Source organism: Desmodus rotundus, chromosome 6 (genome assembly GCF_022682495.2).
Source record: "Desmodus rotundus isolate HL8 chromosome 6, HLdesRot8A.1, whole genome shotgun sequence".
NCBI lineage: Eukaryota > Metazoa > Chordata > Mammalia > Chiroptera > Phyllostomidae > Desmodus > Desmodus rotundus.
The window spans coordinates 14,863,307-14,875,870 of NC_071392.1; the positions used below are offsets into that span (position 1 = coordinate 14,863,307).

Here is a 12,564-nt window from a genome sequence, read left to right on the forward strand (position 1 = left end):
CTTGTGGCGGCTGAAGAGAGAGCAGCTACCTGCCCAGAGCGATTTGTAGGAGGTAGCAATATGTAGGTGGGTTTTAGTAATGAGCTTCAGGAAAACGAGGGCACAATTATTCGGGTTGAATGCAAGGTTTCTGACAAACGTACATGGACCACTCGCAACACGCTTGACAAGCAGCCGCATCCCTGTGGCTAATACTCACAGGTGTAGTGGGGGAGTGAAGATCATGAAGAGATTATAAAATGACATTGCTTTCATGTCCAGGATTAGGGGAGCGCAGGCACTATGGAAACCAGGCGCTTTACCCTCTCTTGAGGGTGTGCCTGGAGTGTAGGTGTGGGGAAGCATATTAAAGATGTTGGGAGAGGTAGGCTGACCAGAACACTGATGAATTCCTACACCATGTGGCAGTGTGGATGGCTTCCAGTGGCATTCTGGAGCCACTGAGGAGTAGTAACTTCTAGAAGGAGGAGAGTCACGGGGTGGTGGGCTGGTGGCAAGGATGCCAGTTGGACCCTTGGTTCAGATAGTTCGGAGGTGATGGGACCTGCCCTGCTGCATAAAGAATCAGTAACCAGCAGGAGGTTTATCTGGAGAGCGGGAATGACTCCACGCCCATGGGGGTCCACTGACACACAGCACGTTTTGTGGGGGGTGGAGGTGGGGCTGCTGAGGCAAAGAGATTCCCATTGTGTGTGAAGGACAGCGACAGGTTTTCAGCCGCCTTTATTTTGGTGTTTTGTGTGTGAATAATTAGGCTGCTAGACTGAAGAGGCACAAGAAAAAACTTACTTTGGCAATGGTGATGGTTTCATGGGCTCGTACGTCACGGCAAAACTGGCAAAATTGCATGCAGTTTATTGTACTTAATATTTACTACTTCAGGGGATAAAAAACCTAGATCATTAGGTAGTATTATTAATGCTAGTTATTTTAAGTTTTATTGAGATATAATGCACATACCACACAATTTCCCCACTTAAAGTGTACAATTCTGTGGTATTAAGTGGCTCACAGGTAGATTCAAGCCCCACCATAGTCAATTTTAGACCATTTTTCATCCCTTCAAAAGAAACCTTTAGCTATCACCCTTCCACTCTCCCCAGCCCTATGCAGCCACTCATAACAAGGGGGGATCCAAAAATACCCGTGTGTCATCTTCTGGAGGGCAGTCCCCTTGTAGCACAGGCTTCCCCCACTAGGTGGGTGTTCTAGGAACCCATCTGTACCAGTGTATGAGCTGGCGTTGTTGTGAGAGGCTGCGTTCAGCTCTAGTGAATATTTTTTGAAGACTCAACGCATTTGTCCATTTCATGATGGATGATTGACGAGTGCACCTGCCCACACCACGCTGAGTGTTCAGTTTTTAACCAAAATTGGCATGACCCCCATGCCCCACCCACCCTATTGACTTTTTTTTGTTTCCCCGGATGAAAAAGTCCTCCAAGGGAAACATTTTGTTGATGTGGAAGTGGTGAAACAAAAAACAGAAGCACTAAAAGGCATCAAAATCAATGAGTTAAAGAACTGTTTTGAGTAGTGGGAAAAAAGTCTCAATAGATGTATTGCATCAAATGGAAAGTACTTTGAAGGTGACTGAAGTTTAAATATATAAGAATAAAGTGCACAATTTTTTATAAATAAATTTCATTTCTTGTTCCTCCCCCCTTACCTGTCTCTAGAGTTCCCTGTTCTGGACACTTCATATGAATGGAATCCTGCAATATGGGGTCTTTTGTGACGGGCTTCTTTCACTTAACATAATGTTTTCAAGGTTCATCTATGTTGTAGCAGGTATCAGTACTTTATTCCTTTTCATGACCAGATAGCTTTCCAGTGTGTGGCTTTACCATGTTTTGTTTTCCATTCATCAGTTGATGGGCATTAGATTGTTTCTGCTTTAGGTTATTATGAATGAGCTAATTTTTTACCAGTATGTTAAGGGAAGTGATAATCTTTGCATCTAATCATGTGATTCTTTCATTGCTATTTCTACTTTTGGATGAACTTTGGATATGCTTTTTTTTTTAAGTGCTGAACATTTGAGATTTTTCAGTTTTAAATATATAAAAAGGGGGATTCCACTAAGGCATTTCCTCTGAGCTTTAATTTGCTTTGGCAGCTCCTTTCCCATCCAGTTGGAGTTGAGACTTACCTAAGCACAGAGAAATGTTTTCTTTCTGGCTTGAGTAAAATAAATTCATTTAGGAATGAGAATTTTGGTTTATTAAGAGGTTGTGGAAATGTTGGAAATGTGCAGTGGAAGTATTTTGGTTTTTGTTTTTACCATGAAAACAAGGCTGTTAAAAAAAACACTTGTGGTTGAGATAGTGGGAGAAAAGACTAGATGCTAGGAACGGAGAGGAGGCAACAGCCTTGCTGGGCGGTTTCTGTGAGGGACAGCAGGAGCACGTGTCTAATCTTCCTCCTTTGTGCAGGATGAGTCAGAAGGGCGGGACTTATCAGAAGTTGTATTTGCTTGGAGAGTTCAGCCAGGTGGGGTGGCCGGCACAGTTTGGCAGTCCCGTTTCACACAGCGCATTCGGACAGATGCCTTCCCAATAGGTTAAAGGAAAACTGGTTACTTAGCATTGCTCAGTCACTTGGGGGTTGGAAACCCTTCCTGGATTTGTGAAATGGATTGGGCTATGGACAGTCTTTTCCCCCATCTCTCACTCGTGATTACCCCGAAAACTTGTGCATAAAACTTGGAGTGAAGGCCTCAGAGATGCATTGCAGTCCATCCCTGGTGTCTAGGTAAAACCCCACAGGTTGCCTGATTAACTAAGTTCCAAGATTGATGCTGGACCTATTTTTCTTTTAAGAACTGTAGTTTGTTTTATGCTTTAAAGTCAGGTTTATTGAAATATAATTTACATACAATAAAATTCACCATTTTTAGTGCATAGGATTGTAGTTCCTAATTATTTTCCCAGAGATTTTAAGCACCGGATGGTTGGTAATTGGTAGCATTTTTTATTACTTAGGAATAGAATGTTTAAGTCTACCAGCAATTTTGTTCTTTATACAGTACATGCAGTGAAGATTTTATGTACATTTCCTCAATTTTTTTAAGTTCAAAATTTTATTGTATTATTTATATGTCTGTGTTTATGTATATATGTATGTATTTACGTGTAAATATATGTGTGTATTTGTGTGCATATATAAAAATAAATGTATATGTCATTTATGTGACTTTGTCAGCAGGCCCTTTGCAGAACATTAGTTTCATTAGAATTATTTTTGCAGGTTTGGTCCACATTGTTTATAAATCAAGGGTATTTAACTTTGTAATATTCTCTATAGTAACAAAAGTTAAGGAGATATAAGCTCAACTGTGTGGAGAGTAATGTATTTAATTACTGAACAAACTACTTTTAGGAAGAATTAAGAATGACGTTTATTTAAATTAACATTAAATTGGCAGTTAGCCCCGTCCTACTGCCTACCCCCCCACCTCCCTGCCCCTCCACACCCCTGCTGCTCAAGATACCCAAATTGCTATAAAGTGGCTTTCATTTAAAAGTTACATTTTAAAAGGTAGATGCACCTCTCATGCCGCTTTAATTACTTCAGTGGGGATGAGTTAAAGTACCTTGTTTGAACTTTATTAGGCTACATATAAAACATTTTTGGTATTGAAAAAACTTTTGTTTCAAAAATATAAGTAGGTTGCTTGCTTTTTAAAAGATTTTGAGGCATTACATGTTGCATATTACCTCTTTAGATGTCGTCGTGAGAGGTTCCCTAGTTTTTTGCCTTTATGAAATGTCTGTGATCGACGTTACACGTATGTCAAATTCACCTCTGAGATAATTCAAAGTACTGTTCCGAATAAGCTATACTAAAATTTCCTCCTGAGGAAATTCACTTTTGAACTATTTAAATATCCTTTCGTGCCTCGACAGTCTAGGTGCTAGGGATACTACAGTGAACAAAAAATTCCTGTTCACAGGGATTGTCTATTCTAGTGGCTGAGCCAGACAAATGAAATCATATGTATAGTCAGTTAAGTGCTCTGAATTACAAATTAAACTTTATGATTTAACAGTGGCTATAATTAGAGACAAAGATTGGTGTACTTCTATTAATAGGTCCCACTCAAAGGAAATTCACCATGTCAAATTTTCACTATGAAAAAAATGTAACTATTCCATTCACAAATAGGTGTTAACCTTATTTAAAATGAAAAAATAAATAAAAGCTCATTTCCAGACAAACCTTACTATATATTTCAAATTGGAATCAATAGACAAAATAAAATCCTGAAATATACCATGTAAGATAAATATTCCTTTAGAAGAAATTGCTTAAAGTTTAGTAGGAAATTACCATAAATATTTATTTAGTGTATTTTTAAAAATTATATTTTATTATGCTGTTACCATTATCCTGATTTTTCTCCCTTTATCCCCCTCCACCCAGCACCCCCCACTCCCTCAGGCAATTGCCCCACCCTTATTCACATCCACGGGTCATGTCCATGGGTCATGTGTATAAGTTCTTTTGGCTACTTCCTTTCCTATACTGTACTTTACATCCCCTTGGCTATTCTGTAACTACCTATTTGTACTTCTTAATCCCCTCACCTCTCATGCATTTTTCCACACCCAGCGTCCCATGTCTTTATCTTTAACCTTTGGCATTTTAATTATGATGTATCATGGAATGGGCCTCTTTGCATCATCTTGTTGGGGCCCTCTGTGTTTCTTGGACTTGCATGTCTATTTCCTTCACCAAATTAGGGAAGATGTCTTTCATTTTTTCAGATAGTTTCCCAATATCTTGCTCTTTCCCTTCTTCTAGCACCCCTATGACATGAATGTTGGATTGCTTAAAGTTGTCCCAGAGGCTGCTTACACCATCCTCATTTTCTTGGATTCTCTTTTCTTCTCATCGTTCTGATTGGTTGTTTTTTTCTTCTTATGTTTCAAATCATTGATTCAATTCTCGGCTTCATCCACTCTGTTTTTTCCTGTAAATTGTTCTTTATTTCAATTAGTGCATCCTTTGTTTCTGACTGGATCTTTTTTATGCTGTTAAGGTCCTTACTAGGTTCCTTGAGCATCCTTATAACCAATATTTTGAACTCTGTATCTGATAGATTGCTTATCTCCATTTTGTTTAGTTCTTTTCTGGAGTTTTGATCTGTTCTTTCATTTGGGCCATGTTTCTTTGTCTCCTCATTTTGGCAGCCTCCCTGTGTTTGTGTCTATGCATTAGGTAGAGCTGATTTGACTCCGTGTCTTGGTAGTGTGGCTTAATGCAGTTAAGTGTCCTATAGGGTCCAGTGGCGCAGCCTCCCGTATCACCCAAGCTGGGTACTCAAGGTGCACCCTTTGTATTGGCTGAGTACACCCTCCTCTTGTAGTTGAGCCTTGGTTGCTGTTGGCAGATCAATGGGAGGGATTTGCCCTGGCCAGTCACTTGCAAGGATTGGCTGTGACCACTGACCACCCACCTCCACCCTCCATGGAGGATCAGCTGTGCAGGGGCAGGGCGGTGGTGCTGCAGTGTGATCTGTAGCTGTCTTCTGGGTGTGTTGGCCCTGGGGTTTCCTGGGTGGTTCAGGCCAAGATCAGCCCCCACCCGTGTTATGCCTGGGGCCACCGTGCCTGAGCTATAAAGCAATCTGAGATGGCTGCTTCTTGTGCTGGGCTTGGAGATTCCCAGGCAAAGCCAAGCTGTGAATCTAGGCTGCTAGTGCCTGGTATGGGACTCACTGAGGCCAGCCGCTGTGTTTTTGAGAGGATTTAGCAAGTTGTGAAAGGGGTGAGCCAAGGCTATTCATGGAAAAGCAGCCTGGGTGGGCCCATAAGTTGAGTGGGGCAGAGTCTCCGGGGATCTCCAAGGCAGGTCGTTAGTGTTAGACAGGTTAATGGAATCTTAGAAGCAATCTGCCAGTTCTGTGGAGGGAGGGCCCAGAAAAGTGACAACGGCCTCTGTCCCCCTTGATGTCAGCCTCTCCCTGTGTACAACTCGTGCCCCTCAAGCCACCACCCCATTGCTGGAGCCCAGAGGGAGTGAGTCTGAGTGGGTGAGTCCACTTGTGGGTTCTTTAAGAGGATCTGCTTTGGGCTCCAGCAATTTCTTCTACTGACTCAATCCCTGCTGGTTTTTGCAGCTGGAAGTTGTGGGGGCTTACCTTCTTGGCACTGGAACCATGGGCTGGGGAACCTGGTGTGGAGCTGGACTCCTTGCTCCTGAGATATCCCTCCCAAATTTTTATCCACCACATGTGGAAGTGGGACCAGCCCGTTCTGCATCTTCACCCCTCCTACCAGTCTGGATGGATGTGGTTTCTTTAATTCGTAGTTGTCAGACTGCCATTCAACCGGATATCTGTCAGTTCTGAGTGATGGTTATTCTGTGTCTTAGTTGTAATTTTGTTGTGGTTGTGTGAAGAGGCGAGCCATGTCTGCCTACGCCACCATCTTGACAGGAAGTCTGTGTATTTCTTAATGGTTTACTGTGTTCTGGGGGCCAGCAAATATTTTCAAGGGACTGTCCTTTAAATTTTTCAATTAAATTAATGAACAATTGGTTCACTATAAATTAATAGAAACTTATTTTATTTTACTCTTCAAGAAAAGTTTTTATACTTCTAGTAAGCTAAGGACAGTTGGATTTGGTTTGTACTGATGAGGTGTACACCTGCAGTTTATAGTATAATAAAATGTAGTTACTGTTTTAACGGCTTCTCGTTAGAATAACACACACACAGTGCAATATGTGGCTACAGGAAAGATGGTAAAACCATAGACAGTTTAAAATTGTACATTTTGCAACCTATATAGATTTAGAAAGGTTCACTTCTTTTTTTATACATTTTACTGTCTAAGTATTGATATACCACTTAGCTTAGTCTTTAAAGACTCCAGGTAGAATATCCACAATATTCTTTCTTCATTTTGTAAGCCTCCCTTGAGGGTAGTCTGCTCTGGCATACCCATTATAGCTATAAAAGGAAGTTCTTTGAAAAGCAACATCTTAAAGATGAAACTTAACTTGGGCCCTTGTCTCGTGACTTCGTATACAAGGAGGAAGTACGCTGATGTGTTGGTGTATGTATGGGAAATATATGCTTGCTTCTCCTGCAGCCTCAAGAAGCAGGCAGTTGTGGCTTTGAACACTTTGCTGAGCTGCCTTAGTTCTTGGTAATCCACAGGCAACGAGCTGGAAGTCGGGGATCTTGGGATAGGAGAGGAGACATGCCCACTCACTGGATGCTTTCCCTGGTGGCCTTCCCTTGCTACCAAAGCCCAAAACCCAGGACATTTTTTTTTTTTTGGCTCTTTTTCATCACAATTCTTTGTGATTTTCAGATCTATTTCTGCCCTTGCTAATAACTTGGGAAACTGAAAATTTGTAATTTTCTCTCCCCCTCCTGATAGGTGCTGGATAGTTTACTAGTCCAGTATGGAGTGGTGGAAAGCTGTGAGCAAGGTACATGTCTTCGCAATTACTTTCAATTTTGTAAAAGGAGCAAAGTAAAAAGAAAACTAACTTTTTTTCCCTCTTCCTTTTTCTCTCCCTCTAGTGAACACCGACTCAGAAACTGCCGTTGTAAATGTAACCTATTCCAGTAAGGACCAAGCTAGACAGTAAGCAGTTTGAAACTTTTTTTATCTATTTGCAAGAACTAGTTAAATATAGTACTTATATTTTGGGCTAGTGGATAGCAGAAATGAACTTCATTTTGCAATGTGTGACCCGGCAGATCTTTTAACATTTGAATGTATAAGAGCTTGCATTGGTTAAAGTTTTATTATCTTTTCAATATGTCTTTAATGACAATTATAGCTTGATATAGTATGAAGCTGAGTTACATCCTATTTGCAAAAACCTGTGGACCTGGGTATCATCAAATTACACAAGCATTTTTTTCTATTGCTATGCTAAATTGCTGGTTTATCCAAAGCGGGTAAGTTGGTCATGTGTTAAGCTAACAACAGTGTTAAATGTTTTCTTGCTCCCTGGTTTTTCCAATGATGACCATTGTCATTTAGGGGTGTGGAGACATCGAATGGATGTAATTTGCTCTTAGATTAGTGGAAAAAATATATTCCAGTGCAATGAGGAGGCACAACCTTATAGATCAAAAAACCTCCCTTAGGAAAAGACAATTCTCTAGGCTTGGGAATGACCTAATGAACTGACTGAGCACTAGAGAGAGAAAATGAGGACCCCCCCCCCTGCCCCCCGCCGTCCCCGCCCATACTGCTTTGATATAGCTGCTCAGGTCACAAACACAGGGGAATGGCTGGCAAGGTGCTCGGCAGCACAGTGCTGAGTGAGCAGACCGTGGAGGGCTTACCCAGTACAGTGCAGGCAGGAACAGCCCGTCTGCCCTCTGGGTGGGAAAGGGGAAAGGAGAGACCGTGCTGGCTAACCCCTAGCCCAAAAGGGAGAAGGCGAAATCAGCTGCAGAGTGGGAATTGAGCTAGTTCAGTTTACCAAAGGCGGTACCCAGCCCTGGAGGAACTATGAAAGGAAAGGTAGGGCTGGGAAGGAGACGGAAATTTGTATCACGTAAATGGAACTTCATTTTTTTAAGTTGGTGATATTTACATGGTTCAACGTTTTAATGGTATCTTCCTCCCAGTATTGTTCCCCAACTTTCTTGGAGATAACCATATGCAAGACAAATATGTATATGTTTTTCCTCCTTTTTACACAGTGATACCATAACCTTTGAGTATATAGAAATCTATTTTTTAATAGAATTTGACTGTAGGGATATAGAATGACTTAGTTCCACATTGGGTGTTTAGCCTGTTTGAGTCTTGCAGTTATTTACAATGCTACAGTACAGCGATTTCCAATGTTTTTTGTCCCATGGTGCACATAAGTTAATTACTAATGGTACACCAAAAAATACATTTTTTAGCAACAAAAAAATATATATGATTTTGATTCATTCACAGCAGATGGCTATTGTTGTGCTGGCTGTTGTCATTTTTTTGTCTGACTGTCTGAGGGAGAAGGGGTCCGTGCCCTGACCTGATGGTCAGGGGCGGCGTGTGTTAGACGTTCTGGCGGCCCACCGGTCACGCGGTTGACAGTCACTGCTGTAGTGACTCTTTGGCATACGCCACTGTGCACGGTGCGAGTGTAGCGGTAGCTTAAGTTCCTAGGAGTAGATCTGCTGAATCAAGACACTTGTGCCTTTTTTATTTTATTAGATATGGGCAAGTTATCTTTCATAGAACTGGAACTAGTTTAAGTTTCCACCAACGCCAGGGGCTCTCACCCTAGCACGGGGCTCTGCCAAACCTGGCCGATCTTGTGGGTGAAATGTAGTGTCTAATTATGACAATTCCTATATTTTTTTCTAAAAATTGAGTGAGGCTTCTGAAACTCATTTGTAACATTTTAATATGAGACTTTAAAGTTGTTTAAACATATTCTATTTTTTATCCTTGTGTCTTTCACTCATTTTTTTTAAAATTAAGTTTATATGAGGTTTTTGGACATCTTAGAAATTGTGGTACGAGTTTTAAAACTGATTTTTACTGACTTTATTCTTCAACCATGTTGTATAAGAGGGAAGAACGGAAGGTTTTCACGTTTTATACCCCAAGTAGGTTGGGGGCCAGTGAGAACACAGAGGCTCCACCTGTCTTACCTGCCTCAGTCTTTACAAAGATTGACATTAAATACTTGGTAGAGCTGGCTCTCTGTTAGATGGAAGATACTGGATAACATGATAAACACAAGGATATTTGGGAATTGTCAGAGGCCTGTCCTAGTTGTCTTGTTTGAAAACTTATGTGAGGATAGCTAGTTAAGGGGGAAGGGGGGAAAGTGCTTAGGTTAGCAGTTATTTAGTCTGATGGGAGAATGTATGTTAGAGACATAACCTACGTAGTCTTGAACTTGAGTAGGAACTGGTTGACACTTAGCAAACCCTCCATTCCAAGCACTGGGAGCACAAGCACAGGAAGGGTATGCAGGTTAGTCAATGCAGAATTACTGGCGAAAATAATTCTAACCTGACAGCAAACTGAATGTGGAGACATTTTAGTTCTAAAAGTGTTGTTAGAGATCGACAGGGTTCTGTTGATCCCAAGGAGAGAGGAAAAAACTATTAGGAATTTGTAATTTGGTAATGAGGTAACCTAAACAGATAAACTGGGCACTTTTTAAAAAAGATACTATTTATTTAGTTTTAGAGAGAGGGGAAGAGAAGGAGATAGGGAGAGAAACATCAGTCGGTCACCTCTTGCATGCACCCCAGCTGGGGACCAGGCCCACAACTCAGGCACGAGCCTGACCGGGAATTGAACAGGTGACCTTCTGCTTTGCAGGGTGATGCCCAACCAACTGACCCACACTGGCCAGGGCTAAATTGGGCATTTTATTGAGGGAAATGATCCTCATATCTCTTATTCTAATAGTCAGTTGTCACTTAATGAATAGCAATTATTGACCAAAAGTTGCCAATGAATAAGGAATAAAATCCCTGTCCTCAAGGATGTGCTTTCCAGTGGTGAAAGAGCATTTAGAGAGGGATCACCTGATTTTAATTCCCACCCAAATTGAGTTTCCTTGTAAGAATACTGGGTTTTCTCTCCCTCGAAAATTCCAAAGATCAAAGGAAATTAGTAAATAATTCCGAGAAAGTTAATAGGTTTAAAGAATGGAAAAGTCAGTCTTGTGGTACAGTATTATGAAAATTTTCTGTGAAAGTTTTCTAATAAGTTTTAAAAAAAGTTGTGGAGTACATTTTCATTCCGTGAGGAGAATTAATTTTTTTTTGAGGGGCACTGGATGGAGTGGAGAAAGCATGTGTGGCCTCTGACCATAACCTTGACCTTTCTGAGTTTCAGCTTTCTCAGCTACAAAATGAAGGTCGAAAAGAAACAAATATATTCAGTCCCATAGGCACGTATTTATAGAAAAACCACTCATCAAGTGGCCTGGCACATACGCACTAAGGAAATCGTGGCTCTTGTCCACCCCACTGGACCCGGGCTGCTTGTAGAGCAGCGTGAAGTGGTTTGAGCTGGGAAGCTGGTCCCTCCAGGACTTGCTCACTGAACCCTGCAAGCCTGTTCGCTGGGCCCCGCACAACTGTCTGCTGCCTGAACTAACGTGCTAAGATTTTCCACGCCCTTTCCTTGGCAGCCCATTCAAAGCGCATCTCTTCAGGTGACGAGGGCTGAGTTGATATTCTCAGTTGACTTCTCTTCTTTCCTTAGCATCTGTTACTTGGCGTCTGTGTGGCTGGCATGTGCTTGTGCAGGTGTGGGTGGAACGTGGAGGGTGAGAGGATATGTTCCAGAGTCCGTTCCATGGAAGGGACTGTCTGTGCCACCGCTCTTCTAGCTGTGACTCGGGTGAAGGTAATCTGCTTTAGTCCACACCTGTCTGTAACGTGGGAATAGTTGCAGTTCTTAGCTCTTGAGGCTGTTGAGAGAACCTAACATAGTGCCTCCACAGCACTTATCATAATACCAAGCAAGAACTCCAAAGTTAGCAGCTATTATGCATTTTCCAACATTATTATTGCTGTGGATTATCTCTTCTTGCTCCCCGTACTTCATTTCAGATGATGACTGGCCACTGATCCCCAGGAGTTAGGGACCTGGTTTGAGAGCTTTTGTGACTGCCTCTTTTTGTTTCTTAAAGCTCTATAAAAAATTCCACTTTTAAGAAGATTGTTTCTTCCATAAGGCTGTCTCTGAGACAATTTAACGTGGAAATTCCTGCCCCCTTGTGGCTAAGAAAAATCAAAGGTTAATAGTATTATATTACTGGGAAATACATATTTGTTTTAACCTTAAGTCTCAGATTATTAAATTTATTAAGACAATGAAATGAGTAAAAATAATAAAAACAAAAATCATTAAAAACAGAAGCATGTATTTAGTATCTCTTGTTCCTTGGAGCAAGAGAGGCTCGGGTGTCTGGAACGCCTTCTGGAGAAGCTCAGGTAACACTGCCAAGGACAGACAGACATCGCTCACTGGTAGATTGGTAATGGGCGGCAAGGATATGACCCTTTAGAATTTGTGAGCGTTTAGTTTTTATATTTCTTTTTTTTAGGGTTCTTATTTCTGATGTTTGTTTTTGTTAGGGAATCAGAATATGGTTTGTTCATACTTTGAATCTATCGTTGAAGATCCTTCTGTATCAGTTCAAAGACCTGTATCCATCCCCGTTTCGGGGGGCACACGGGAGGCAACCAATCGTTGTTTCTCTTTCATCTTCTCCGCCCCCCCTCTCTCTTCCACTCCCTCTCTCCCTTTCTCTCTCTCTCTCTCAAATCAATAAGCATGTCCTTGAATGAGGATCAAAAAATAATAATAATAATAATGAAATAAAGCCCTTTTTAGGTAGCTCTTTGGGCTTTGTCCGTAATTATTTTCTTAGGACGCCCCCCTGCAGTGGTGTTCCCAGCCCTTCGGTGATTATTACTGAACTGTGTGGCTCAGCCTCTTATTCTTGGTACGAGCAGAAAACTGAATGGTGTGACTTTTCAGTCATGGTTAAACCTCATTTTGTTAGAACCTATGTTACATACAGCACGGAGGTCTGGGAATAAGAAGAAGAAAATTT

The 12,564-nt window shown here is 41.4% G+C and overlaps 1 protein-coding gene across 2 annotated transcripts in view; it reads left to right on the forward strand.

Annotated features, from left to right (window-relative positions):
- The window catches only part of IGF2BP3 (insulin like growth factor 2 mRNA binding protein 3), a 103,131-nt gene that overhangs the window by 62,646 nt on the left and 27,921 nt on the right, over positions 1 to 12,564 (forward strand). For both annotated transcript variants that reach the window (XM_053926898.1, XM_053926897.2), the window contains exons 4-5: positions 7,395 to 7,446; positions 7,541 to 7,604. In XM_053926898.1, the coding sequence (XP_053782873.1) occupies positions 7,395 to 7,446; positions 7,541 to 7,604 (116 nt within the window). The remainder of the gene's footprint in view (positions 1 to 7,394; positions 7,447 to 7,540; positions 7,605 to 12,564) is intronic.